General features: G+C 40.8%; 2 protein-coding genes across 4 annotated transcripts; both read right to left on the reverse strand.

The window, feature by feature from the left end:
* Positions 1 to 1,157: 1,157 nt before the first annotated feature.
* On the reverse strand, positions 1,158 to 5,005 carry il1b (interleukin 1, beta). 2 transcript variants are annotated; one of them, XM_055060735.1, is made up of 6 exons: positions 4,930 to 5,005; positions 4,121 to 4,157; positions 3,558 to 3,744; positions 2,639 to 2,821; positions 2,248 to 2,375; positions 1,158 to 1,726 (listed from the first exon to the last, which is right to left on the reverse strand). In XM_055060735.1, the coding sequence occupies exons 1-6, from the start codon at positions 4,962 to 4,964 to the stop codon at positions 1,496 to 1,498; spliced, it is 801 nt and encodes a 266-aa protein (XP_054916710.1). In that variant the 5' UTR covers positions 4,965 to 5,005; the 3' UTR covers positions 1,158 to 1,495. The 2 variants fall into 2 exon arrangements, with proteins under 2 accessions (XP_054916710.1, XP_054916709.1); XM_055060734.1 differs by having other exon boundaries at positions 3,558 to 3,747.
* Positions 5,006 to 8,382: 3,377 nt separating this feature from the next.
* LOC129379808 (metal transporter CNNM3) lies at positions 8,383 to 24,210 on the reverse strand. 2 transcript variants are annotated; one of them, XM_055060689.1, is made up of 11 exons: positions 23,434 to 24,210; positions 22,596 to 22,930; positions 20,062 to 20,238; positions 18,424 to 18,581; positions 16,000 to 16,143; positions 15,765 to 15,923; positions 15,158 to 15,327; positions 14,205 to 14,301; positions 13,368 to 13,498; positions 13,044 to 13,170; positions 8,383 to 12,820 (listed from the first exon to the last, which is right to left on the reverse strand). In XM_055060689.1, exons 1-11 carry the CDS (start codon positions 24,178 to 24,180, stop codon positions 12,771 to 12,773), a joined length of 2,295 nt encoding a protein of 764 aa, XP_054916664.1. In that variant the 5' UTR covers positions 24,181 to 24,210; the 3' UTR covers positions 8,383 to 12,770. The 2 variants fall into 2 exon arrangements, with proteins under 2 accessions (XP_054916664.1, XP_054916663.1); XM_055060688.1 differs by having other exon boundaries at positions 8,383 to 11,939; positions 23,434 to 24,192.
* Between the last annotated feature and the right edge of the window lie 1,035 nt (positions 24,211 to 25,245).

Raw genomic sequence — 25,245 nt, forward strand, 5'->3', positions numbered from 1 at the left:
CAATTCAGGGATCATTCAATCATTGTTGATCTACTTTCATGAAAGTAATCCTGAAGCGAGGTCACCAGGTCACTCAACGGCGCTTGATGGTGGGTGATAAGGTCTTAAGAATTGTGTTGCAGCATTTTGTGTCACTATCATAACAATGATAAAAGAGACGGTAGGAACTTTTCATTCCTTCGTCTTCATATAGCTGTTCAGCTGTGGTCGCCTGGTGCAGCATTCATATCACCACAAACACAAATATTGTTCAAAAGTTCCAAACAGGACAATTTACCTAAACTGGCCGTCAACAAGCTAAACTGTGATTTATATCAGCAACTGCATTCAATTGTTTTTGAATTTACTGATATCGATGAGAAAAAAAAATCCAAAATAACATTTATGATAATATTATCAGTTTTGTTGTTCTATTTAACATCATTAATTGCAATTGATCAAGACAACAATGAATCAAAATCCTCTGCTCTTAGTTGTGTTTGTAGCGGAGAATCCATGGCGCCAGCAACAAAACGCCGCCTTCTTGTTGTGAATATCCAACCGTTCAATAAATGTAAAACTGATTCTAGGACAGAGTCTTAATGATCTAATTATTCTATCAGGTGGTGCAGCAGAGGCACCACACCTGACTCTACTGGTGTGGTGCCTCTGTCTCAGGGCAGTTTGACCCCTGTGTCCCAGGATAACGTGTCACCACCAGGGGTCACTGCAACATCAAAGATATCCTGTTTTCTCCAATTCGAGCCCATCGTGCTCTCTGATGCAGACCCACTCAATAAATTAGGATATCATTACCGCTCCGTGAAACACATAGATCACATAGATCAATTACACTCAGACTGTTGTTTTCCTGGCTTTGTTTCTACTTATTGTGACAGTTTATGCTGTCACTGTCCTAAAATGGCATATGTCATTTTTGCTAAAAGTTTGACAAATGAGCCTAGTCAGAAAGCACATTCTGATTTATTGAATATGAGTATGGAAATATTGGTTTAACAAAACTTGAAATAGGACAGAAGAAAGATTTGAAATGCAAATATTTGAAAAGAAAAAAGTCCAACCTATATTTATATATATAAATAAAGCTTCTCTATGTAATTTATCTGAAACGATAGCATAAAATTAATATTCAGAATTGTACTTAGATAATTATTGTTATGTACGTACACACATTTCACACATTTCCCAAAAAAACTTGACAAATTTAACAAAATACATAAACATAGTCATACAATAAGTAGATAACGAAACACATTCATAACGTTAGATCATATGCTAAAAAAAAAAAAGCATTACATCAATTATTTTTAGGAATATCCTCTTACATTACTTCCCACTAAGCAAAGTAGCAAAGCAAGTCAGTTTTTGTTGCTTGAAAAACAGATATTTTTGTTTTATACCTTAAAACTCAGAACGGTGCTTTACCGCAACCTGAGGAAATAAATACGTTTCTCCATCCACTGGTGAAGCAAAGAAATGCAAACAGCTTAAATGTCTATTTCTTCCCCTGCTCCATGACTCTGAAGCAGGTGACCCTGTGGGCGGTCTCCTGGCACATCTCCACTGAGTTGTCGACCTCCACAGAGGAAGTGCTGATGAACCAGCCGCGGAACTTCACCGACTCAAATCTGTACATGGAGCCACCGGGTGGGGGGTTCTTGTAGAAGAGAAAGCGGTCCAAGCCGTCAGCCTGGCTGATCTCCTTCAGAGACTCCTGGCTGTATTGCTAACAGACACAGAGGGCATACAGTACATACAGTCATTGTACAAATTGATATTGTTCACCCCTGTAATTATTTCCCCCCAGGCTGATGAGTCAACATCAAGAACAAAGGTCAAGTTGAGGAACAGGAATGCTCAGACTGGTCAGTGTGTGCGCAGCTAAGTCCAAAATTCTTCACGCATCGCCTGCTTTAGATATTAAATTATTTTTACTAAACTGATAATTTTTCTTTCCTGATACAAAACAAGATAGGAATCTTTCAAAAGACAAATCAATAATCATTATATTTTAAGCTGGAGTTTTGGCCCCGCCTTGTCCCCCTTTTATGATCGCCACTGTCCACATGTTGAACGTTGATTCTATTTACCCTAAAATGTTACTTTTAGCCAAAAATAATTGCATAAAAGTGAACCAGTATCTAAAAACATGTTTAATAAAGTGCAAATTTAAATATAGTAAAATCAAAGCTATAACTGTACAGTAAGAGATTGCAAAAATCCTTTCAGGGATAAAAATATGTTTACCTCCAATTTCAGCGAAACTTTCCCTTCTTCCATGGAGCAAGAAATGTGCAGGTTCTTGGAGACAGACAGCAGAACCGTCAAACAAGGTATGCTGGGAGGCGGATTGTAGTAGCACATCACAAAGTTCACTGAGTGCGGAAAACAAGCTGAAGGTTATATTACATAGAATCAAAAAGATATTTTCATGTTGGAACTTTTTTGGTTCATGATTTCTGACTTTTTTGGGACAATGGGTGTAGAATTTTGGTGGAAAACAGCAACTTATGGAAATATGTAACAATCAAAGTACTAGAAGTAAATGCAGCACATTTATTGTATTTTTTAACTTTTTTTTTACTGTGTTTATCAGTTTGTAAAAACCAAAACGCTACTGCCTGCATTCCTCTGTTACCTTCGCGATCCTCGTTTCCGGCTCTCAGGGTGATGGCCTGCAGTCTCATCTCTTGAGTTGTCAAGATTAAATCTTTGTGGAACTCGTCGCACACCGTGACCTCACACACACTGCTGCTGCACCGCCGGAAGAGAGGCTTCAGTTGTCTGGGGAAGGAATTCCATTCTTCCTTGAATATCGTTTCTGTGGAGAGAAAGACGACAAGATGTTGGTGCCTTTCAAAAACACTACCAAAAAAAAAAAAGAACCATTTGGACAGATTTTTAAATGTTGACACAGATCAGTTTTTTTTTCCACAACGGTCCTATTGACCGTAACATTTTAGATAAATGCAGTGTTAAATATTAGAGATATACCGATCCAATATTAATGTCTTGACCAGTCCAGACATTGAAAAAAAAAACAACAGAATATTTGTGACAATGTGTCTGATTCATAAGGGCAGATCTAGTCAGTCTAATTCTAAATATAATGTCAAATATTATTTGACATTATATTTAGAGTTCATAGTTGCACCTTCTGAATCATTTGGAAGAAAGTTTGTTGCTGTTTATTTTTACATGTTTGACAAAAATAGTCAACCCACTGATTTGTTCAGTTTCAGTTTCTTCTTCTCCTGATGAAACTGAGACTGAACAGGCTAACATTTGTTGTGTTTACATGTTTGACCAAGATTGTGGTCAAATACATTTTCATTTCTGCCCATTTCTATGTTTCAAAATAAAAACAAAAAACGTTGTAAGTCTGTTCAGCATTTTTCTGTATCAGATTGTGTTCGTCCGATACTAAACCTTAGATATTGGAAAAGGACGCAAGCAAACTCAGGATTAGTGTTTTTCCTTCCACACACAGGCCAATTGTTTTTGTCGAAATCACCAGGAAGTTTGTTTTTATTCCCCTAAAATATTTCACTACCAACCTTCCACCACGCACTCCAGGATGGCGCCGCAGAGCTCCACGTCGCTGAGCTCTCTGCCGCACAGAGACAGGGGCCTGCTCAGCTTGTTGACGGCCAGCACCAGGTTGGCCACTCTCTTCATGGTCGTCCTGTTGCGAGTGACCATCAGGTCCAGGTCATCGCTGAGCTTCACTTCATGCTCCACATCCTGCTGGAGAGAGCAAGAACAACAGAAAGTACACCTGGTGCCAATTTGAGGGTTTTACTGAATTTGAATGTGTGTTCGGTGTTCTATGTTTTTCATAAAACTTGGCAGCTGACTGAATAATGCTTCATCTTTCCTGAAAGGCACGCCACTAAATGTCTTTGGTATGTAATAGAGGAAGTAAAATGGCGAAAATAAGTGATTAATTAATCATTTATTGAAGATACGCTCAGGCCGTGTATGTGAAAGACCAATGAACCTTCAAGCAGCTTCATGCAGCTTCATGAAGAAAGTAAGCTGAGGCTGTTTTCAATATGCAAATCCTCTCCAGCAGGAACGTCGCTGCAATGCATGATGGTTATCCTAATGATAAACTTACCTCTGTGTCGCTGGGGGGACGCCTGCTGTCAGGTGGGCTGATGGGAAAATAAAACAAATGTTAGTTTGTTTTATTTTTCTACCTCAGGTCGGTCTTGCTATATTATATTGCTATATTATCAAAAGCCGTAAATGAGAAAACGTTTTTCAATAATATGATAATAAAAAATAAATCAATCAATCAAACCAAATCAAATAAAAACTTTTGGAAATCTGTAACACCATTATGTTGATTTTGTTTCAGAGAACTGCAAAAACCAACAAACTCTCCGGTTTGAAATGAATGTTCCTGTTTCCTCCAGATAATCACAAAACCGGCGAGACTGTGACCCGTCGCCCTGAAGCGTGACCTGCACGCGCCGACTCGGCGCACATGTCACGGGCCGTCAGCGGGGAAAGTGGGAGGTCGCCACGTGAGAGCCCTAGCTCTCAAAACCACACACACAAACACACACACACACACACACACGCAAACACACACACACACACACACACAAACACACAAACAGACACACACACACACACACATACACACGGCTCCTAACACACAGATACAAACACAGGGCCAATGCAACCTGCCTAAAAAAGCTCACAGGGTCCCAGTGGACCCTAAAGGTCAAGACCACAGGTGTGTAACCAACTGATCAAAATAGCAAAATGCTAAAGAAAAAGTGAATCAATGGATATCCTGCAGCAAGACCCCTGAATAAAATAAAATCTCCAAACACAACATTAAATTTCCATATTAATTTTCATCACATCCTTCCGTTCTGTAGTTACAAGTTGTGTAGAAAATGTTCTTCCTCTCACCAGTCCAGTGCATCCGACAAATCAAAGTCCGACATTGTGCCTCAGTTTAGTCCTGCAGATGATGGTGATGTTCAGGCTCACTGTCTCTTTCTGAGAATTTATAAATGCAGCTGACTTCCTTTTAGAAAGTTGGTGGTTCTCTCTCTCTCTCTCTCTCTGTCTCTCTCTCTCTCTGTCTCTCTGTCTCTCTCTCTGCCTGTCTCTCTCGTGGCTATGGAAACCACTGCTGCCTCTTTGTCCAGTGGAAAAAACAAGTCACTGAATGTGAGAAAAAAAAATCTGATAAATGTCAGATCAAGTTAAAACATCATGTTGTGATGTTAAGATCAGAACTGAATAATCATTTTCAAACCTTAATTTGTCATAAATCCTGAACAAATGACACCAGTTAGAGGAAATCCATCCAAAGTGAAGAAGATCCAATAAGCTGGTTATTAGATGTGGCAGCTTTTGTTGAAGAATCTCATGATTTAATTTCAACATTCAGATTTCTTTGCTTGGAGCCCGTCTGCATGCATTGGTAATATTCATCTGCTAAACACCTCCAGGTCGTTGACTGAGAGCACCCCTTCTTTCTGTTGCCTGTCAGACTTGGGCTTTGGCTAGGCCATTTCAAAACTTTGATTTTCCCCTCATGAGGTATTTCTGTTGGTGATTATATTTTAATGCTTTGTCTGTTCATAACTTGACAAAGCCTTAAATTCCATCTGAAGAGAGCTGAGCTCTTAGCATTGTTCTGCCACCACCGTGTTTCATTGTGGGCATTATCCATCCTGAGCCAAATTGTTTTTGTGTTATGAATACTGAAAGAAAAAAACCTCCTAGTCTAATAATCCAGATTTTAGTTCATTTTGTTTCATCAATTTTAACTGAAAACATTTTATGTGGTGAAAGTTACATTATACAGTTTTTTTTGTGTTTGTTTTTGGGTTTTTTGGCTCACTGAATTCCACAGCACATCTACATGTGAAGATTGTCAAAGTCAAGCTAGCATAACTGAGCATCTTCTCTCTCCTTTGCTACTTTTTTAAATTAAACTTTTTTAATTTTTAAAGACTAAATTAACTTAATTTTTAAATTAAATTAATTTTGTTTTGATTTAAAATGGATTTAAATTAATTTTTTCTCAGTGTGGACAATTAGTAGCAAAGCTCTGCTTCCCTTTGTCTTTTTGTTAAATAAAGTGACGTTTATTTCTGTGTTTCCATTTAGAAGAAAGAAAATCTGCACGGATCCAGCAGAAGCAAATGAACAGAAATCAGGAACATCATGCAGCTGATCATCTTCACTACGGCTGCAGGCAGGTGGTTCACAAAAGTGTAAAACGCCGTGAACATTTTTTGGACGGAGATTATTGATGTTTGTAATTCAATTTATTTCTTCTCGTATTGCACAGTCCAGCATATATCTGACAGTAAGAAGTCTGGAAATAAGCCAAGTGATGGTTTCTAACAGATTAAACATGGTTTTCTCTGAAGTGATCTCAAATGAACTTTGGTTCTTTTCTTTCAGGCTCCTGACTAAAGCTTCAAGCAGGATCGATTGGAAATGATTCATAGCTCAACCTGAAGTCAGGTAATGAACAGTGAATGTTGTGATGTGGTTCCTCTTCAGAGTGATGAAGGTTTATGACCTACATTAAATCCCCCACCTTGCAAAGCCACATCCTCTGATGCTGCATCGCTAAATTTCCAGTATTCTGCTGCTGACGTATATGGAAAGCAGAATGGGAAAAAAAGTTTATAGATATATACTATTTCTTGCTTAAAAGTTCTTTTTCAGTTTGTTTTGTGTTCTTTCCAATCTACTAAGACTCATCCACTGAAAACTACACCAAAAATACTTGCTAAGATTTTGTGATTTTGCAGCGTATTGGTCCACAAGAAACTAATGAGAGGCAAATCCCTTTTTTTTTTTTTTATTTGATTTGAGCTCATAAAAATATCCAAACCCATTCCAGGGGGTGTGAGAGTTGAAGTCTGAAAGAAAACAACTTCCTGGGAAATCAGAGGCATAAAAATCCACATCTTTATTTAACAACTCTGAACTCCGAGGGGAAAGTTTTTCTGTTTGTCCCACCAAGTGAGAACAAGAGAAACGGACCAAGAATAGAGCCAGAGGTACAGAAGGATTTTCACTAAAAAGTAGTGCTGCACATTAAAGTTGTTGCTTTTTACTTTGCAAACAGCCTGGTGGAAAGTACTATAACACACTCACCTGACTATAGCTAAAAAAAGACTACACACACACACACACTCACCTGATCTGGTTGCCTGTGGCAGGAAGTGGTAAAGATTACCCCGATATGAAAACATGCACAACAAGACAAGCATCTCTAAACGCAGGCAAAATGTTGCGCTTGCTTGGTAACAAACCTGTAGTTCTCAAACTGCGGTTCACGTAACACTTGTGGCACACAAGTTTCTGCTACTGGTCTATAGAAGAAATGCAACACCGTCTAATATGCACGGATCATTTCCAGCAGAGAATTTAAAGAAAAGTAAATATTCTTTAAATTCTATAAAATAAATATTCGTCATTTACTTTCCTAAAGGTTTGCTGTTGCACGTCTCCACAGTGCGCCAGAGAACCTGGGTAAAACCCAGACAGAAAGTTCCTCACTGAGGTTCCTTCCTGCTGCAGGAACTATAACCTTTATTCTGCAGAAACAAGTCAAGCATGCTGTGGGAACCAGTGGCAATAAGGGAAAATCCCACAAAAGGCTTGCATAGATCTGAACTCCCCTGTTTACACACAGGCTTTGTGGGCAGAGACAGAAAACTGTTTCTGTCCTCAACATGTCAGCAGAACTTAAGATGAGAAAAACCTCATCTTAAAATAATAAAAAAAAGCAAATGATGATTTTCTATCCACATCAACCAGTCATGTGTTAAAAACTAACACAGGACAGCGTTCCATGTCGTCCAGCCACAGGGAGCCATTTCATAGCATAATCAAGTAAATATATTTACTTTAAAAACTCTGTATATATCAAATATGTCTTAAAGGAAATTTGACTTTCTAATTGAACGCCTGTAAAAAACTCGATTCTCTAAACTTTCTCAGCAGGAAGACGACGCGGTTTGTGAGACCATCCAGATCTTCAGCTTAGTGTGTGACTGTAGCAAATACATTCCCTTCTAACTGCACAGGCTGAATGTCAAGGTGACCTATTTAAGGTCTCATCATCATCATCATCATCATCATCATCGTCCTACAGAGATGTTTGCACCACTGGAACCTCAACTGTACAAAAAAAACCCACAAGGTTTCCAGTTTGATTCATTCAGCAGACATGAAGTGAAAAGTGAAAAAAGAAAAGTTTGTGCACAAACAAAGCACACCTTCACATTGTTACTCAGAGTATGTAAAAAAAAAAAAACTTTGATGTGCGCCGACTTTCCATCTGTGTGAGCAAAGAGAAGAAGAAGAAAGAAAGAAAAACACAGACACTTACAGAATACGATTGCTTTTATTTCCTAAGAAAGTATTGAAAGGATTCAACAAAAACCAAATCCAACAGAATTCTCAAAAAGAACCAAATCGAACAAATCTTTAAGACAAACAAGAGCCGGAGAACTGGAGCTTCTCTTCTGTGTCGAATCTAAACGCAGAGACTGAGAACCGAATGACGACATCCTGGACATGTAGGTTCCTAAAACACACATCAACACACACACACACACACACACACTCAGAGGTTTGGATCCCCCCCAATACGACTGTTGGGAGATTTGAACTATCCTTTTAATTGCCAACTCATTTGAAGCAGTTGCCATGGTTGTGTAGATTTCATATATTTTCTCAAACTTCTACAACTTTCAAACTAATTGAACTTTTGGCCCATGTGATCCCAGCCAGTGGAATTAGCAGATAGAAGTGATTTGAATATTTCGATGTTAAACTGGTTTTATGAGATCCAGTCTTAATCCCGTCACTCCTGCCCTATTCAGAGCAGGACAGAATTCAAAGTGACACGGATACTTTCGATCTGCCGCCTCTTATGTTTTTAATCCCCAAAATGAACAAAACACGAAAACATGTTTTCCCCCCTCTTAACATTATATAATAATACATTTCCCACTGCTTTTCTTTATGCCGTTCAAATAATAAGAGACTTGCAAACATCCAAACCTTCTGCTTAAAACACTCATTTCAAAAATATCCTCCTTTTCATTAATGCATTAAAATAACTAAACTCCTTATTTAGGAATTATTTCTGATATGTATTGTTTATGCATGTGCAGCAATGACTGACACAACCATTAAAAGCTGTTGGCACATAAACATTCAAAGTTTGGTGGAATGTTGACGACTGAAGGACGAACCTGGATGTGGACGACGTGACAAACGGGACACAAAAACAAATGTTTCACCAGAACTTCAAGATTCTGGTTCACCTTTCGGTTGGTGCTCTGTTCGGTTCGGACTGCTGGACCCTCAAGTTGCCGAATATTTCGAGGATTCAAGTTATTTTTTAGTTTTTAATGTTGATTTTTAAAGAATTTTTTTTTTTAATTATTTCAAAATAAGTTGTTCAGCATAAACCTTTCCAGGTTTCACTTTTACCTCATTTCCTCCAACATAACGAAACTGAATGATTTATGGCCAGCGTTTGATCTGCACTGATTTCTCAATGCGTTGTGATAATACAGAGTGGTTTCTTCAGTCAGGTGTGATTGTTCTGATGGTTGGGTCAAACGTTCACTTCATGGATCTGCAACCTTCAGTCTCAGTGCAGGTAGAAACATAGAGCCACACGATTTACATGACATTTTAAAACAAGACTGATTCTCATTTTATTATTAATATCTACTGTAAAAAAAACAAAAAAAAAAAACAGAATTTTTAAAGAGCCCATTTATAAAAATTGGCTAAATGTTTAGGATGTTGATATGGCTAAATAATTATGGTTTTAAAAAAAGCATCATTTTCAACATAAGAAAACGAGCTTTTTTTGTTTGTTTGTTTTTACAAATGCAGCAGAATGTTGTTGTTGGATCCATTTTTAGGAACATTCAACTCTTTTTGAAAGAGTGACGGTGGACGATCGATCAGAGGAGCCGCTCCAGAACCGCTCCAGAACCGCAGGCTGCAAAAACCTGATTTAGTTTAGTTTTCGTTTGGAATCAACACATTACATTCGAAACTAACTTTTATTTAAATTAATTCTGAAAAACATCCGGCCCCCCGCCCAAAAACATGTTAATTTTTGAATGAAGACAGTTTTCCACAAATGGAGAGCTCATGTTGTTATTTAGGCCTTACAGTTCTGATCAGACCTTGAAATGTGGACCACGTGCATGATCTGTTTAACTTCACAATCAGCCCAAAAAATAAAAACAATCAGGATTCTCCTCACATGTCATAAAATGCAGAACACTGGATTAAAATCATTACTAATATCTCCACTGAGACAGAACGGATACATACACACATGTAACTTTGGCACCCAGATATGTACAAGAAATGATAATGCAACAGTTTAGTGCAATGAACTAAACCTGGAAGACATAAGAAAAAGAAAAAGGCACCGCCTCCATAACATAAAATATGTTTCTCTAAAATGAGCTGCACTTCCAAAAACAGCCAAGAACATTTTACACACACACGCACGCACGCACGCACACACACACACACACACGCACACACACACACACACACACACACACGAAGTCTTTGAACAATCAGGATGGAAGTGAACCATGACATCAAGACATGAGCAGAAACCAGTTGGGAGTTGATTATTTTTTTAAAAAGGAGTCAGTGATAGAAATGTGTCTCTGAGCTGCGACTGACCAAAAACACATGAAATTAAAAAACAACTATGTTCAGGGAAAATTCTAATTCATTCAAACAATACTTTGAAATGACATTATTTAATGTGATGTCCAGTTCAGAGGATTCAAAGTTCACAAAGAACGATGGGCGTGGCCAAGGTCAGAAAAATCAAATCAAATCAAATAAAAATGGCACCAAGAGATCACATCCACCAAAGCGGTTCTGCTGCTAAGCTGGGAATTACTAAATGCAGAAAATGTCTGATCCTGCCTTCAGACTTTATTTTCTTAGAATTTCTGAGAAGAAAAGTCAGAATTCTTTTTTCCCTGTTGCTCTGATCCTCTTCTGGAATATTATAGATATATTTTATTTGTTAATTATACATTGATTTATTTTCTCTACCATTTCCTCTTTGCATTTTCTACCCGCATCACTCACAAATCGCCGAGCTAAGCTAAGCTAATTCCTGTTTAGCACACTTTGCCCAGTTTAGCAGCAGAACCTGGTTGAATCCAGTTTGCAGGAAGACAGAATTCACAACCACCTGAATATTCAGAATATTCCTTATTAACCCCCAAAATGGCTTTGAAAAAACAGAGTTTAGTTGTTCCCTCTGTGGAAGTAAAGGAACAAAGACAATGACGAATCTTTGGATGCTAATAGAAAAAACAAAAATAACATAATTCTGATACTTTTCCACATTTTACAATGACAGAAACAACTATTTTCAAAAGGCTCCACCTCAGACATTCTGACTTGGTTTCCTCTCATTCGAATGCGTTTAAAAGCAGCGTTTGCCTCTCGCGTCTCTTTTTTATCGGTCTGATTGTGATGGCACTCCCTGGCTTAGGTTCGTGGAATCGTCTTGGAGCCGTTCTCTGGAACTTTATGGAATCAAAGGGTTCAGTCTCCGGTACGCAGCAGGAAACGCTCAGATCACATTTAGGACCAATCAACGCAGAAAAGTAAATAATCATATTAAGGTAACATATCTTCTCTCTCCACTCTATATTTATATTTATACAGACATATGTACATACATGTATAAAATAATCACTAGAGATCACATGAAAAAAAGGCGGCGTGTGAGTTAGTGGGTCTGGTTAAATAAAAAATAAAAAATCATTCTCTCTCTCTCTCTCTCTCTCCAGTCTGGTCCAACCAGAAATGTTTCCTGTGTTACCCATGAGCCTCCTCTTCTGTGGAGCTCTCCTGGGCTCTGCTGCTACCTGTGGAACCCGACCAATCAAAGGAGAGCTGGGGTGAGGCGTGAGGTCAGAACAGGGACGGCAGCACTCACACATACAGGCCAGGGACGACAAAGATGGAGCCATCTATTCTGTTTGTTTCTACCGTTTCTAAGGCGACGTCTCGGCTTCCCCCGGGCGGACATATTGGAGGTCATCGGCTTCGTCTCATTCCTGATGATTTTTAAATAGGCTGAAGTTTTCAAAGCACTGGAGGAGTTTCTTGCTGCTCAGATCATAATTCAAGCATTTAGAGCCAGTATGATATTCATGTAAAAGTATTTCTCCTCGTCTCCCTATAATGCAGACGCCTCATGATGGAGCAGCCGCCTCCTTCACATGACGATCAGAATTTACATGGAGCTGAATCTGATGCACTTTGATGAGGATTTACCTCATGAAGACAGAAAGCACGAGCTTTTCTTCAACAAGCTTAAGGTGTTTCCTTTTAACACGTTGAACCTCCAATATGGACGCCAGAGAGACGCAGTTCATCACCGTCCGCGGCCTAATTAAATCACACATTGCTGTCTCTTTGTTTTGTGGAAACGGAGGTTGAACAGAATGCAGAGCTGCTGCTGCAGCAGGACAGGAAAGTGGGGAAGTTATTTAAAGACAAAGCAAAGAACAAGGAGTAGAAAAGCAAAGACACGTTTACCTTCATGCCTCCACAAAGGTCCGGACATGATTAGAGTACAAACAGAACGCTATGAGGAGGTAAATGTGTCAGCCTGCAGCAGGACAGGATTGGGGTCTGTGAGTAAGTCAGTGACTGGGGCTCAGGTTGGATTTACCTCATGCATACAAAGCCCTCTAACAGAAGTTCTCAATGGTATCAAAGAACGAAAAGTTTACAGGAAACTCTGAGCGGGCCAGAGACAAGAGGAGGCACGCAAGGAGGGAAAAGAAAGAGAAAGAGAAAATTAATTCAGTTCAGCTTGAGGAATAAAAACAGGAAAGCACATTCCTAAGAAAAAAACAAAAAAGGAAAACACTACGAAGGCATCAGAAAGAGGGGTGGGGGTGTTTGCAGGTGTGGCGAGGCAGCAGACCCGGCAGGTCAGACGGCGTTCTGAGCAAAGCTACCTGGTGTGGCGTTTCTGTCGTTGAGCAGCTTGGTCTGACTGTTGGGCAGGATCTTGATCTCTGGAGGATCTGGACTCTGGCCCGTCCGCGACGCCACGAGGGCGTTCAGGTACTGCAGACGGGTCACCTGCAGCACAACGAGACGGCCGCGCGCTCAATGTCACGGACATTAGATCGCGATGCTTACCTCAGAGATGTTCATGTAGCGAAGGAGAGATGTTGGTTTGAAGTCAACAATCGAAATGTGAAAGAGTGAAAAGCAGCTGTGAAAACTTTGAACTTCACAGGTGTCCCCCAGGTGTCCCAGTGGACATGCCCACTCACCCGTATGAGCTGCAGGTCAGTGAGGGCTCGCACTGTGTAGTCGGGACAGTAGCTGGACGGGCTGGTGGCGTCTGCTGACTCGAAGGGATCCCTGGGAGAGTGCCGCTGGGTCAACACCGGAGACTGGTGAACTGCGCACACACGCGCACACACACACACACACACACACACACACACACACACACACACACACACACACACACACACACACACACACACACACACACACACACACACACACACACACACACAGTCTGAAACTGCACAGAGATCCTTCACCAAACCACAGGATTCTAGATGTGACTCCATCAGAATCAGGCCGTCTGCTGAAGCCTCATTCACACACATTACTGGGCAACAAAACTATCACTGAGGACATGAATAAAGCAACAAAGGAAGACTTTAGATTTTGATGAAGCAGCTAATTCACATGGCAACCAGCGTGACAAATTATAAACCTAAGAATATTCCAATTTATAAACTTCCTTACTGTTCCAGAATCACCGTCTAACGCCTTCAGAAAATACTAAACTTGACGGTTTCTACAGGAGACTCAAGGAATGGACAGAAGATCAGAGGAAGAGACAGAAACATGGACAAAAGCAAGGACACAAAAAGGACAGGAAGAAATTCTTTCAGCTTGTATTCAAGTAGATTTCCTCTTAGGAACGATATCAAATGACTTCAGGTAACTTATCGAAACCTTTTTTGTTGCAGACATTATCATCACACATAACTCCTATTAATAAATTAAAATTGAACACTTAGTCATCAAAATATGAGCTACTGTTCCTCGAAGGTGTTCCAGTGAAAACAGAGTGCAGTCTATCATCTCACCTGAAGAGGGCAGCGTCAGAGCAGACACGCCGTAGTAGGTGAAGGCTCCGTTCTCAAACTTCAGGCCCTCTTTGCCGATTTCCACCTCCACACGACCCTGAAACCAGACAGGGATCAATCAGAACAGCCTCTGCTGTAACTGCCTCAATAACGCAGGGAACTGATTTGGTTTTGTTTTTTTCTAATTGTTGAAAATGTTCATATGAAAATGTGACATTTACAAACGACCCTGACCATGCTTCGGTTGTCCTGTTTCAATCGAAGCCGAACAGTCAGCGCGCGGTCATGTGGTTTCTGGACGTTTGCGTTCAACACCACAGCGCAGACCACCTGGGGAACAACCGTCCCACGTCGGTGCACATCACCTCTCTGCCCGCCGGGGTTCCCACTCTCTTCCTGCATCCTCTGTTTTGCTTTTGCTTAACAGTCAGACAGAGCGCCACGCCTTTCTGCGAACGGCCTCCTCCGTCAACAACGTCACAATTTCCATCCAAGAGTTTTTAGCCATTTCACAGTTTGTGTAGCTATGTAGTGAAAATACATCACCCCCCACGGAGTCTGATGAACGATCTTTAAAAGTATTTATGTCTCCTGTGGATTCAAAGGCCAGATACAGGAAGCGGACACGTTGAAGTGAAACATCTGCTCCACATTACAGCCAATTTTTGTCATGCGTCTACGTCAATGAGAGGTGTTGTGTGATTGGTCAGACATTTGTGGCCAGATGTGGTGAACATGGCTGCTCACCACATCTCTCTGTGACCATTCTGTAAAAGCACAATAGAGGATGCAGGGGGGGATGCAGGGGTGTCTGCAAAAATGAACAAACCTAAAACCACGTGACCTAACGTTGACTGTTGGGATCCAGATGAAGTATGTGCAGCCCTACGGTGGTGGTGCCCAGACTTTATGCCATTGGGACCCGGCAGTCGTGCTGATCTGGCACTTCGTACCTGCAGCAGGAGGATGAAGTAGTCCACTGGGTGGTTGCGGGTGTACAGGTAGTGGCTCGGGCTCAGCCGGTTGTTGTGGTCGAAGTGGATCTCCTGGTTGACGCTGGGGTGGCGGAGCAGGTGGAACAGCACCTTCTCAGACACGCGAGCTGGGCTGAAGTGCTCCACTTCTGAAGGTGGATATGACAGAACTTCAGCGTCTTTATTGTTACCACAACATCATCGTCAAGAGTGTTCACAACCCGTTCCTACACTTACTCAAGTGGAACTCCAGCAGATTGCTTTATTCTCTCTTTTTAATTGATTTTTGGACATTGCCTAGTTGTTTTATTCACATATAACTATCTGCTAATATAGTCTTGCTAGTTTTTTTTTTTTGCCTCCATAATTGGTCAAATAAAAAACTAGCTATAAAACTAAGTAGCAGGGCTTTTTATTTTTGCCCCTATTATGAACAATATAACTAGCTAATCTACTAGCTAGCTATACACTAGAATTTGCAAACCCCAAGTAAAAGTTTGAACTGGAAAGCCAGGTTTATAACCCATCAATACAACTTCTGACTTTTCCTTTTGTTTGCATAACCCTTTTGTCATTTTGCACACACCTCTGGACAGGAAGCGGTGCGTGGCCAGCAGGAGCTGAGGTGATGTGCGGATCTTCGGCTCTCCCTCTGGAGGCTTGAAAAGGGAGAACTCCTCGTGGGAGCCGCGAGGCTCCAGAGGGATCTCCATAGGAGTCAGCGGACGCTTCACCTTCCTGTCCACTGCGGAGGTCAGGACGGAGTTTTAACACGGAAACAAACGGCCGCAGCAGTGGGAAAAGTTCTCCCAGACACTCACAGTAGCCGTCGGACTCGTCCAGGATCTCAGACTTGATGACCTCCTCGATGACGTCCTCCAGGGTGACCAGACCCAGAACCTCGTAGAACGGGTCGCCCTCGCCCTCGTTGTTCACCTTCTGGACGATGGCCATGTGAGAGTTGCCTAGATGAAGACCAGACACAGAGATGGACCTTCACACACACACACACACGATGGCCACCAGTTTTCTTTCATCCCTCATAAAGTGTGTAAAAGGCCTCGGAAATGAAGCAAAAATAATAAGCATAAAAAATGTAATTCACTTGGTAAAGACTAACTGGAACCATTCCTGCTTTGTAACTGAAGCATCTTTTTAATATTAAACTTAAACAACAAAAGCTCACAGAACCAGAGCAGTCACACACTGGGAGTCCCCTTGTCTCCATGACAACTGCTAGACTTTTGTACATGGTTATGTGAATGTGACAAATCAACGAAGTCACATGATAAATTAGAAAATTCAACCATTTCTATGTGCATGATTTATCATTTTTCTCTTTTTCTAACAAAAACCTGGGTGATAAAAGTCTTCAGTCTGGTGTTTTGGTCTCAACTGGACCTTAATTTGAAGAATAATTTTGTTTACATAGACTTCATGATTCATTTTATTTGTCGTTTCTGTCATATTTTTAAATTTATTTTGTATATTTAGAATGTCTCCCATTTCCAGTGTTGAATGTTTATTAGAAGTTAAAGTTTATTGGTCATTAGGAATGTGTCTTCATTACAATTATATTACTTTATAAAGGTTTCAAAGCGTCATCATCGTTTATTGCAATAAATTCTGGAACAATTTATCCTCAAGCAAAATCTGTTATCATGACAGACCTGCATATCTTCCTTTAATAGGCAGAATTTCCAATTCAGTAGTGAAGTTTATAAAGCCCTGCATCTTATTTTTTTACATCACATAAAATAAATGATTCATTATGTTCATTTCTTTTAATCCGTTTTCTCCTTTTTGTTTTTGAGATCTGATCCAGGATTAAAACTCGGAGCCCGATTCTGAAACAAAATGCTGGACATTTTAACCCTGTTCTGGATATTTTCCTCTCTAAGTTAACAGTTTGAATTTTCCACCGCTAGAAAAATCACATCATCAGAAAAACAAAGGCTGAGCAAATTTCCCAAACTAAGCAGGTCTGTGGATAAGTTCAGCTGCTTCCAAGACGAGTTTTTGGTTTTTCCTAAGCAGCGACCAATCAGAAGCGACGGCCTGTGGGGCGCTCTCTCTCTCTCTCTCTCTCTGTCTCTCCCTCCCTCCTGCAGCAGAAAGCTCTCAGTGTTTCCAGCATGCTCAGTCAGCTGCAGCTGCAGCAGCTGCTGAGTCAGCGCCCAGCTTTCTGCACATGCTGAGTGCGGCCGTCATGCTGCATTAGAGAGCAGCTAGGAAACGTTTCTAATGACCCAGCTGGATCTCAGGGATGTTGATGCAGATGCCACACGCTGTGAGCTGTGACGGGAATTTAAATGTCAAAGTGTTTTGGTGATTCATTTTATTTCTTCAAGTCTTTCATACACATTAACTGCATAGAGGGATCTGTGTCCCTTTGGCATTTTTTGTGCTGTAACAATCTGATTTCTGTTTGGTTCATTTATTTCATCAAATTCAAGTTGAAATCTGATCAAACTTGACTGTTTTTATTGTTTTCGATTATGTAGTTATATTTTCTGATATACCAGATCAATGGGATATTACAGAGATATCTGTGATAGACGGATACATTTTTTGGTGTTTTAATACTGTGGACCATTTTAGTCGCTAGCTAAAAACACATTTTTGCATTTTTTTTAAATTTTTTTTGTTATTACTAAGAAAAAATTAACAAAAAATTGAATTAATTTATTAAATATAGTTATTCTATCTATTAAAAATAGATAACATGTTAAGGATTAGGGTTTGTTTTTTTGTTGTAGTTAAATCTTAATTTTTTATTCAGTCTCGTGTTTGTTTTCCAAATAAATGCAAATGAAATTAAAAAGAATTTTCATTTTTGTATCTATAAAAAGAAATTGGAAAAGCAGATTTATACATAATATTCCTTTAGCAACCTATCATAGAGCAGATGTGGGGCAATTTATTTCCAAACAATTTTGAATAAAATATTGAATGTTCTCTGAATCCACATTTCTGGGAATTTTCAACATCCTTTTATAAACACTAAAAGAAAGAAAAAAACAATTCGAATTCTCATGAGAAAAATAAACCAAGCTTTAGTTTTTATGACTAATAACATTTTGTAGCTTAACGTTTAGAGTTATCAACAAACAAAAACCAACAACAAAAACAAAACTGAAGTATGTGATTTTCTAAATGATAAACTGGTGGAGAACAAAAGCAGAGAGCAGAGGGTGAAGTGAGAACAGGAAGGTCTCTGATTGGCCATTCGGATGTTAGCTCACCTTTCTTGAACTCCTCCAGCATGGCGTCCAGCTTGGTGTCGTTGAAGACGAAGTGCAGCGGGTGGTTGTAGAACTTGGTGATGGTCGTCATGGGGGTGCAGTCCTCCGGGTCCACCAGCGCCAAATCCTTCACGTAAAGGATCTCCACAATGTTGGACCTGCAAAAAAAAAACAAAAAAACATAAACAAAAACATCAGACCTTCTAGATGAAGGTCTGATTCCTAGAATCACATTTATTGTGACATGACAGAAAGTCAGCTTAGAATTTGCCAGGCTAGAAACAACCATCTGCTTCACATTGCAGTTTTTATTTTCACAAGAAAGTCTGAATTAACCCATTTTGTGGCTCTTATCGACCTTACAGAGAAAATGGAACAGACTGAAATCTGCACCAGCTTTCAAAAATTCAAACCTCCTGGTTTTTGTAAGCTTCAGTCCTGCTTTACCTGAACACATCTATGTTGATTCACCAAGATGGCGACGTGCTCTCCACTGTAACTCACTGCAGTCTTAAACATTAGGGAAGGTGAGGAAGTTCTTGAGGGAACTTCCTCACACACACTACAGTAGGAGAGAGTCGATGAATTGATCTAGACTTCCTTAAATTTGGAAAATCAGTCAATATGTGAGGAAAAGAAGAATAAAAATCAAGTTTTCAGGCAAAAAACATGCTCAAAAGACGGAATTGACTTAAAAACTGCAATCGCTGCACCCTAATGGTAACACCACGTGTTCTACAATCTACACACCCTCAATGATTTGAAACTTTCTGAACATGTAGCTGCGTTTAAACAGATACCTGCAGAGAATATTTTCATATTTTGTCATAATTAAGCTAAATATAAGAGAGATTTGGGAAAGACAATTCTTATCAAAATGGAATAAATTAGCTCGTTTTCACAAAATAACCTGGAAAAGCAGCAGATGAAACTAAATTTTAGTGCACGAAAGTGACGGACTTGAAAATGCTTTCAGAGCGTTGAGATGGAAACATTACAGGGTCCTGTAATGTTTCCATGAGAAGTCGCTCATTAAAAAAAAAAAACATTTTCCAGCAGAAGTTATTCATTACTGCTAGAAATCATTCTGTATTGCCGGATTCCTGGGAAAACCTGAACAGAATTACTAGATCAGCTTCTTCAGTGAGAATGAGAAAATTCTAACTTTTCCTCATTCAGTTTTACAGAAGTGTCCAAAACAATAAAAAAAACTGTTATTTTCTTTATAGTTCTTTAAATCAATATTACACAGCTGTTTTTTTTTTTTTACAATAAAAAAATGAAAGCGGGGAATTATGTTGGGTATATTAGTTGTTTATGGCGCCCTCTGGTGTTTAAAAAGCAGCATCTGCAAGTTGTTTATGTGTGGAAGAAACTTCTTGCGAGTAAAAATGGCTGCAAGTCGCACAAATACTGGCACAAAAATATCTAAACGCTTCTGCTGGATGATATTCTGGTAATCTACAGAAAAAAAATCTAAGCAATAACTCTAAACTATTTGATTCAACATCTGAAATAGACAAAGACGCAACAAATAACATCTTTTCTCCTTGGATAAAGATGATGAACAAAGAAAAAGAAAAGATGGAATTTACGTAAAAAAAAAAACAACAAAAAAATCTGAAATTAAACACACACCTCTCCTCCTCGTAAATAGGCACCCTGGTGTATCCGCTCTGCATGATCTCCGACATGGTGGAGAAGTCCAGGACGGCCGAGCTGGGCAGCATGAAGCAGTCCTTCAGGGGAGTCAGGATGTCCTCCACCGTCTTGGTGCGCAGCATCCCACGGCTGAACTCCTCTTTCACAAACTCGCTGTGCAAACACACACACACACACACACACACACACGGGTCAGTAACAGCAAACATATGATCTTCTCAATGAAGTCAATCAGACCTCTTCTCGACCATTCTAGTCTTCAAAATCAAAGTCCAAACGTCTCACTGGTCTTTGACACCAGGTTTCTGGAAGATCATCAGCTGAAACGTGAAGATGTTTTCTAATGTCACGTCCCAGATTACCATTTCTATGGATGCACCAATTCACTTTTTTCATTTCCGAAACCAATACCAATATCTGAGGTTTAGTATCGGCTGATGCCGATCCGATACATCAAGAAAGGGCTGAACAGACTTAAAACATTTCTTCTTTTTTTTTAAACAAAGGCATAAATGCACTGAATTACAAATTTATTTGATAATTCCGCACCAGCATAACACACTTAAAATCATCAATAACTTCACAAGCCTGTTCAAACGTGGAAACAAATCTTTATTTCAGTCTCAGCGATTAGAACAGCCGATGGAAAATAACAAAAACAATCGGTTGAGTATTTTGGTCGAAGAGGTAAAAAATTAACTGCAATAAATCTTTTTTCAAATGGGTTAGAAAGTGCAATTAGGAATTCTAATTATAACGTAAAATAAATTAAGCTTAGAATTAGACTGAATTGATCTGCCTTATGAATTGGGCACTTTGTCACCAACACCCAATCTAGAATTTTTTTCAATAATCAAGACCGATGCAGATAACATCGGATCGGATCTTAACTTTTCACACAAGACTGTGTAGGTCTGGGCTTTTTTTTCGCCGTTAATAATAAACATCTTCACTCAAAAACTGCATTTTGAGTTTACTTGTGTTGTATTTAAATAGAACTGGTCTGAGGTTCTGAAACACTTAAGTGTGAGAAACATAAAAAAAAATAGAAGGAAATCAAGACGAAGGGCAAACACTTCACACCATTTTATCTACTCTGGCAATCTGTTTCTATGGTGACGGATGCTCTGGAAATGGAGGAAGGTGGAGACGGCCTCCAAGAAATCCACACCGATTCCTGGAAAATGTTCCTGCCTGGGGAAGACGCGTCGTCTTCAGTCTGCGGGTGTCTAGTTCAAACATGTCTCAGCTCTACTGGAACAAGTCAAACATTCTCTACCCGGCACTGCGAATCCTTCTGACCCGGCAGGCCGTCCTAGCTAAAGTCTTCAGCAGACATGTCCTCGGTTCTGTTGTTAAACTTTAACACGCTTGAAGTCTGCTTAGTATCGTCTTGTGTATCTTTTTCTTTCCAATCTGGGTCAGGTATCCCACCGTTGAAATGCACTGTCCCTTTAAGACACAGTGTGAATCGACCAGTTGAACTATTAAATTTCTAATATGTTTGAAGTAAAGGTATCATCCGTGAATGGATCAATGTTTATTTGAGAACTAAAGGTTCCTTCCTGCTTCTTGGCTGTTCCTTCTACTAAATCTCCCATCCTGATCACAATCTGAACACATAAAGACCAGGATGAGCAATGAGCCTAAATATGAATATGATTAATCCAAACGTTTCAGCTTCTGATCCACATACTTGGTGTGAGAGCATTTTTATCTGCTTCAAGGAAGCAGAAAACACAAAGACCTCTCCAGAGTAAAGCCAAACATGTGACTAGTAATCTGGCCGATTGCAGCCGTTTCCTCTCCTATTGGTGCTGGTCGACCAACATGGAGGATTTTCTGTCAAGAAAGAAGAACAACAAGGAGACTGAAGTCCTCAGCCTGCAGCTACTGTTAGTCTGCCACCATTTAGCCACATGTTTGTCTGGACTGTCAACACAGCAGAGGAACTTCAAACGCAACTTCCTTCAAACCTTCACAATAAAACTAATTGTTTAGAAAAGTTTAATTTTTTAAACAATCTCACCATTCTTACATAAAACTTCTATAAATATAAAGTAACAAAGAACTAACGTCTGTGTGTTTGTTGGTCATATAATAAAAATAAGCAAGCAAAAACATAACTACTATAAATAAAATCCATTCTCTGCACATTTTTTAATCAATATGCTATAAAAAAAATTTTAGGGCTTAAAAATTTGGGTAGATTTCAATATGTGATATTGTTTTGGCTGATATCGGTTTTCTTGTCTGAAAAGTTGATAATTTTTTCCGACGTATTTTAGCAAAACTATAATAATGTTAATAACCTGGATGAATTTCAACACGACACCACATTTTAATAAATCTGTATTTACGTTACTGTCAGCAGTAAGCAGGGATGTAATGTTTCTAAATAAATGTAAATCAGTTTTTTTTATATCAAATATGTGCTAAATTTAGCATCTATATATGTATTATTATTATTATTATTATTATTATTATTTTAGTTTTTTTTTTCATAGTACCTGTAAGGGTCATTGACACTGGCCCGGATCATCTCCATGGCTCTCTCCCGTATCCCACAGGTGCTGATGTCTCTCCCCAGGCCCAGGTCCAGAATCAACCCCAGCGGACAGGACAGGGGGCAGGTGAGCACCATGCTGACCTGGGCCAGCCAGGTCAGCCCGGGCGCCAGCTGGAAGCCGTAGCCGGAGCACAAGATGTGAGGAATCAGCTCAGCCAGGAAGAAGATCAGAAAGCCGCTGGTGAAAACCGCCGAGACTATGGAGCCCAGGGCCCGGTAGAGGAGAACCCCGAGGACAGAGTGTCCCAGGACGCAGAGGAAGAGCAGCGAGCATGTCTGGGTGGGAGAGAGCTTTGTTGGCAAGAAGGAAACCAAACAGCCCCCCGACTAGGAATGAATTGATAAAGATACATCGTGAGATAATATCAATATCAAGACACAGTAAGTCCGATGCAATGCTCAATAATTCCACTGAACTCCGATCCAGAGCCGCACAGCATTCTGGGAGATGTAGGCAGAGGAAAGTCTTACACAGCTCAACTTCTCACGGACAGCAAACCAACTACAGTCACTAGTTATCTACATCGTTAAGCGGTCAACTAGCAATCTAAAGGAACTGGGTTGAGTCCAGTGTGTTTGTTGTATAAATATCTAGTGTCAAAACAACGTTAAATATCAAAACGCACATCAACAGTTTGAGATTTCACCAGTGAATATGAACAAAGACAAGAGAAACTTGTGGATAAACCCGCCGGTTTGATATTCAAAACAGAAAGTGATATCGAGTAAAACCCTCGTATCGCGATACGTTTCCTACTCGCTCTGCCTCACAAACTCACCAAGAAGTTCCCTCTCCTCCTGATGGGCTCCAGGCGCTTGGCGGCTCGCTTCTCCTCCTCGGACCCGCAGCTGTGGAGGACATAGAGCTCCACGGGGTCGAGCCACAGCAGGCTCAGGTTGACCGTCCTCAGCAGCCCGCAGATCAGCAGCATCAGCACCACCAGCAGAGCCAGAGCCCACGGGGGGAGCGCCGTGGGGGTCAGACTGAGCGGAGGAGGGGCTGTCGTCGGGGTCACATCCGGCCGTGGGGAGGCTGAAGGTTCTCCCGGACTGACCTGCAGCCTGTCCGGGCCCACCGATGCCCACATCCCGCCTCCCTGCACACACAGGTGGTAGAAATCCGCGGAGATGCTCCCACGCTTCTTCACCTCCACGGTCAGCAGCCCGCTGTTCGGCTCGTCCGCTCTGAACGGCTCCGTGGGATTGAAGGCGGACTCCTGCCGACTGGACTCCTCTCTGCACGGGTCGGCATCGCCGGCGGCCCCTCCGGCTCCCACAGCCGCCCCAGCGAACGCGAGCCACGGCCACGGCCAGCTCCCATTCAGATTGGCCCCGAAGAGCCGGAGCTGGAACGTGGCTCCTTCTGGCGCCGAGATGATCCGGTCCTTCATGCGCGCCGGACCCCCGGGGTCTTCCAGCCGCAGCCCCACGACCTGCGGGGCTTCCCGGCTGCACGCGCCGAATCTGATCCCGCAGAACAACAATATCATCAACAGGAACCGTAGAGCTGCCAAGCTGGCCACCATATTGGAATTGCTCAGCCTGGATCTGCGCGGGTCACGTGACTCCGGTCTGCCGTTGGCCCCGCCCACCGGAGCGCTGCCACCGAGCCGCTTCGGCGGCCATTGAGGCTCCACTCGTGATCTTCCACACGAGGGTGGGCCAGTCGGCGTGGCGGCCATGTTGGCGCTGGACTCTGGGCTGTTTTTGTTTTTAAGCCCCGCCCCCTCGCAGCTCACGCCCATCTTTGTTGGGTTTCTTGAAAACATTCAGGGCTCAACCATGAATCTGCTGAACACGCGTCCCTTTTTACACTCTAATGTCAGATGAACACCTTCCACCACACGCGCTCATAAAAACGATTCATATTTCATAAGTTTGTCTGCAAATGTTAGAATTTCTTCTTTCCAACCACAAAGGATTTATCAGTGCAGGTCTGATTGATTTGTGTTAATCGACTTGTTATCATTTAAAGTCTCCAAAAGGACAAAGTTCTCTTCCTCTGATAGCTGGTTGACTTCAGCAGGGCCTGAGCAACATCCTGTGGGCCTCAGGGCAGACCATCCATCGAGCCTCCATTTGACCCCCTCAGGATACCTGATTTTGATCATTTCCTCTGACAACTAGAAGGGAAACGAGAACATTTAAGAAACAAATAATAATAATAAAAAAACGCCTTACAGAATTCATAGCACTAATATAAAATCTGGGGTCTGTCTGGCAATAGATCACACCTCAACACCAAATGCATCTTATATCTTTAGCTATTTTCTTTATATCATAGATTTAGCTCTCTCAGCAGCATAAGGGTATTCTTTTTATTTATTTTTTTAACTGTAATACAGAGCAATCCACTGCAAAAAATATTAACATCAAAGTTGTGGTTATGAGAAAGAAGGATGCATTCGTGTTTTTGTTTTGTTTTGTCTTTTTTAACACACGGGTTAATATTTTATACATACATGTCCTAATCTTTTTTTTTCTTTTCTGGCTAAACTGAAATCTGTACCAGCTTTCAAAAATTCAAACCTCCTGGTTTTTGTAAGCTTCAGTCCTGCTTTTACCTGATTTAGCTGAACACATCTATGTTG

Source organism: Poeciliopsis prolifica, unplaced genomic scaffold (assembly GCF_027474105.1).
Source record: "Poeciliopsis prolifica strain line A6 unplaced genomic scaffold, Auburn_PproV2 SCAFFOLD061, whole genome shotgun sequence".
Classification (NCBI taxonomy): domain Eukaryota; kingdom Metazoa; phylum Chordata; class Actinopteri; order Cyprinodontiformes; family Poeciliidae; genus Poeciliopsis; species Poeciliopsis prolifica.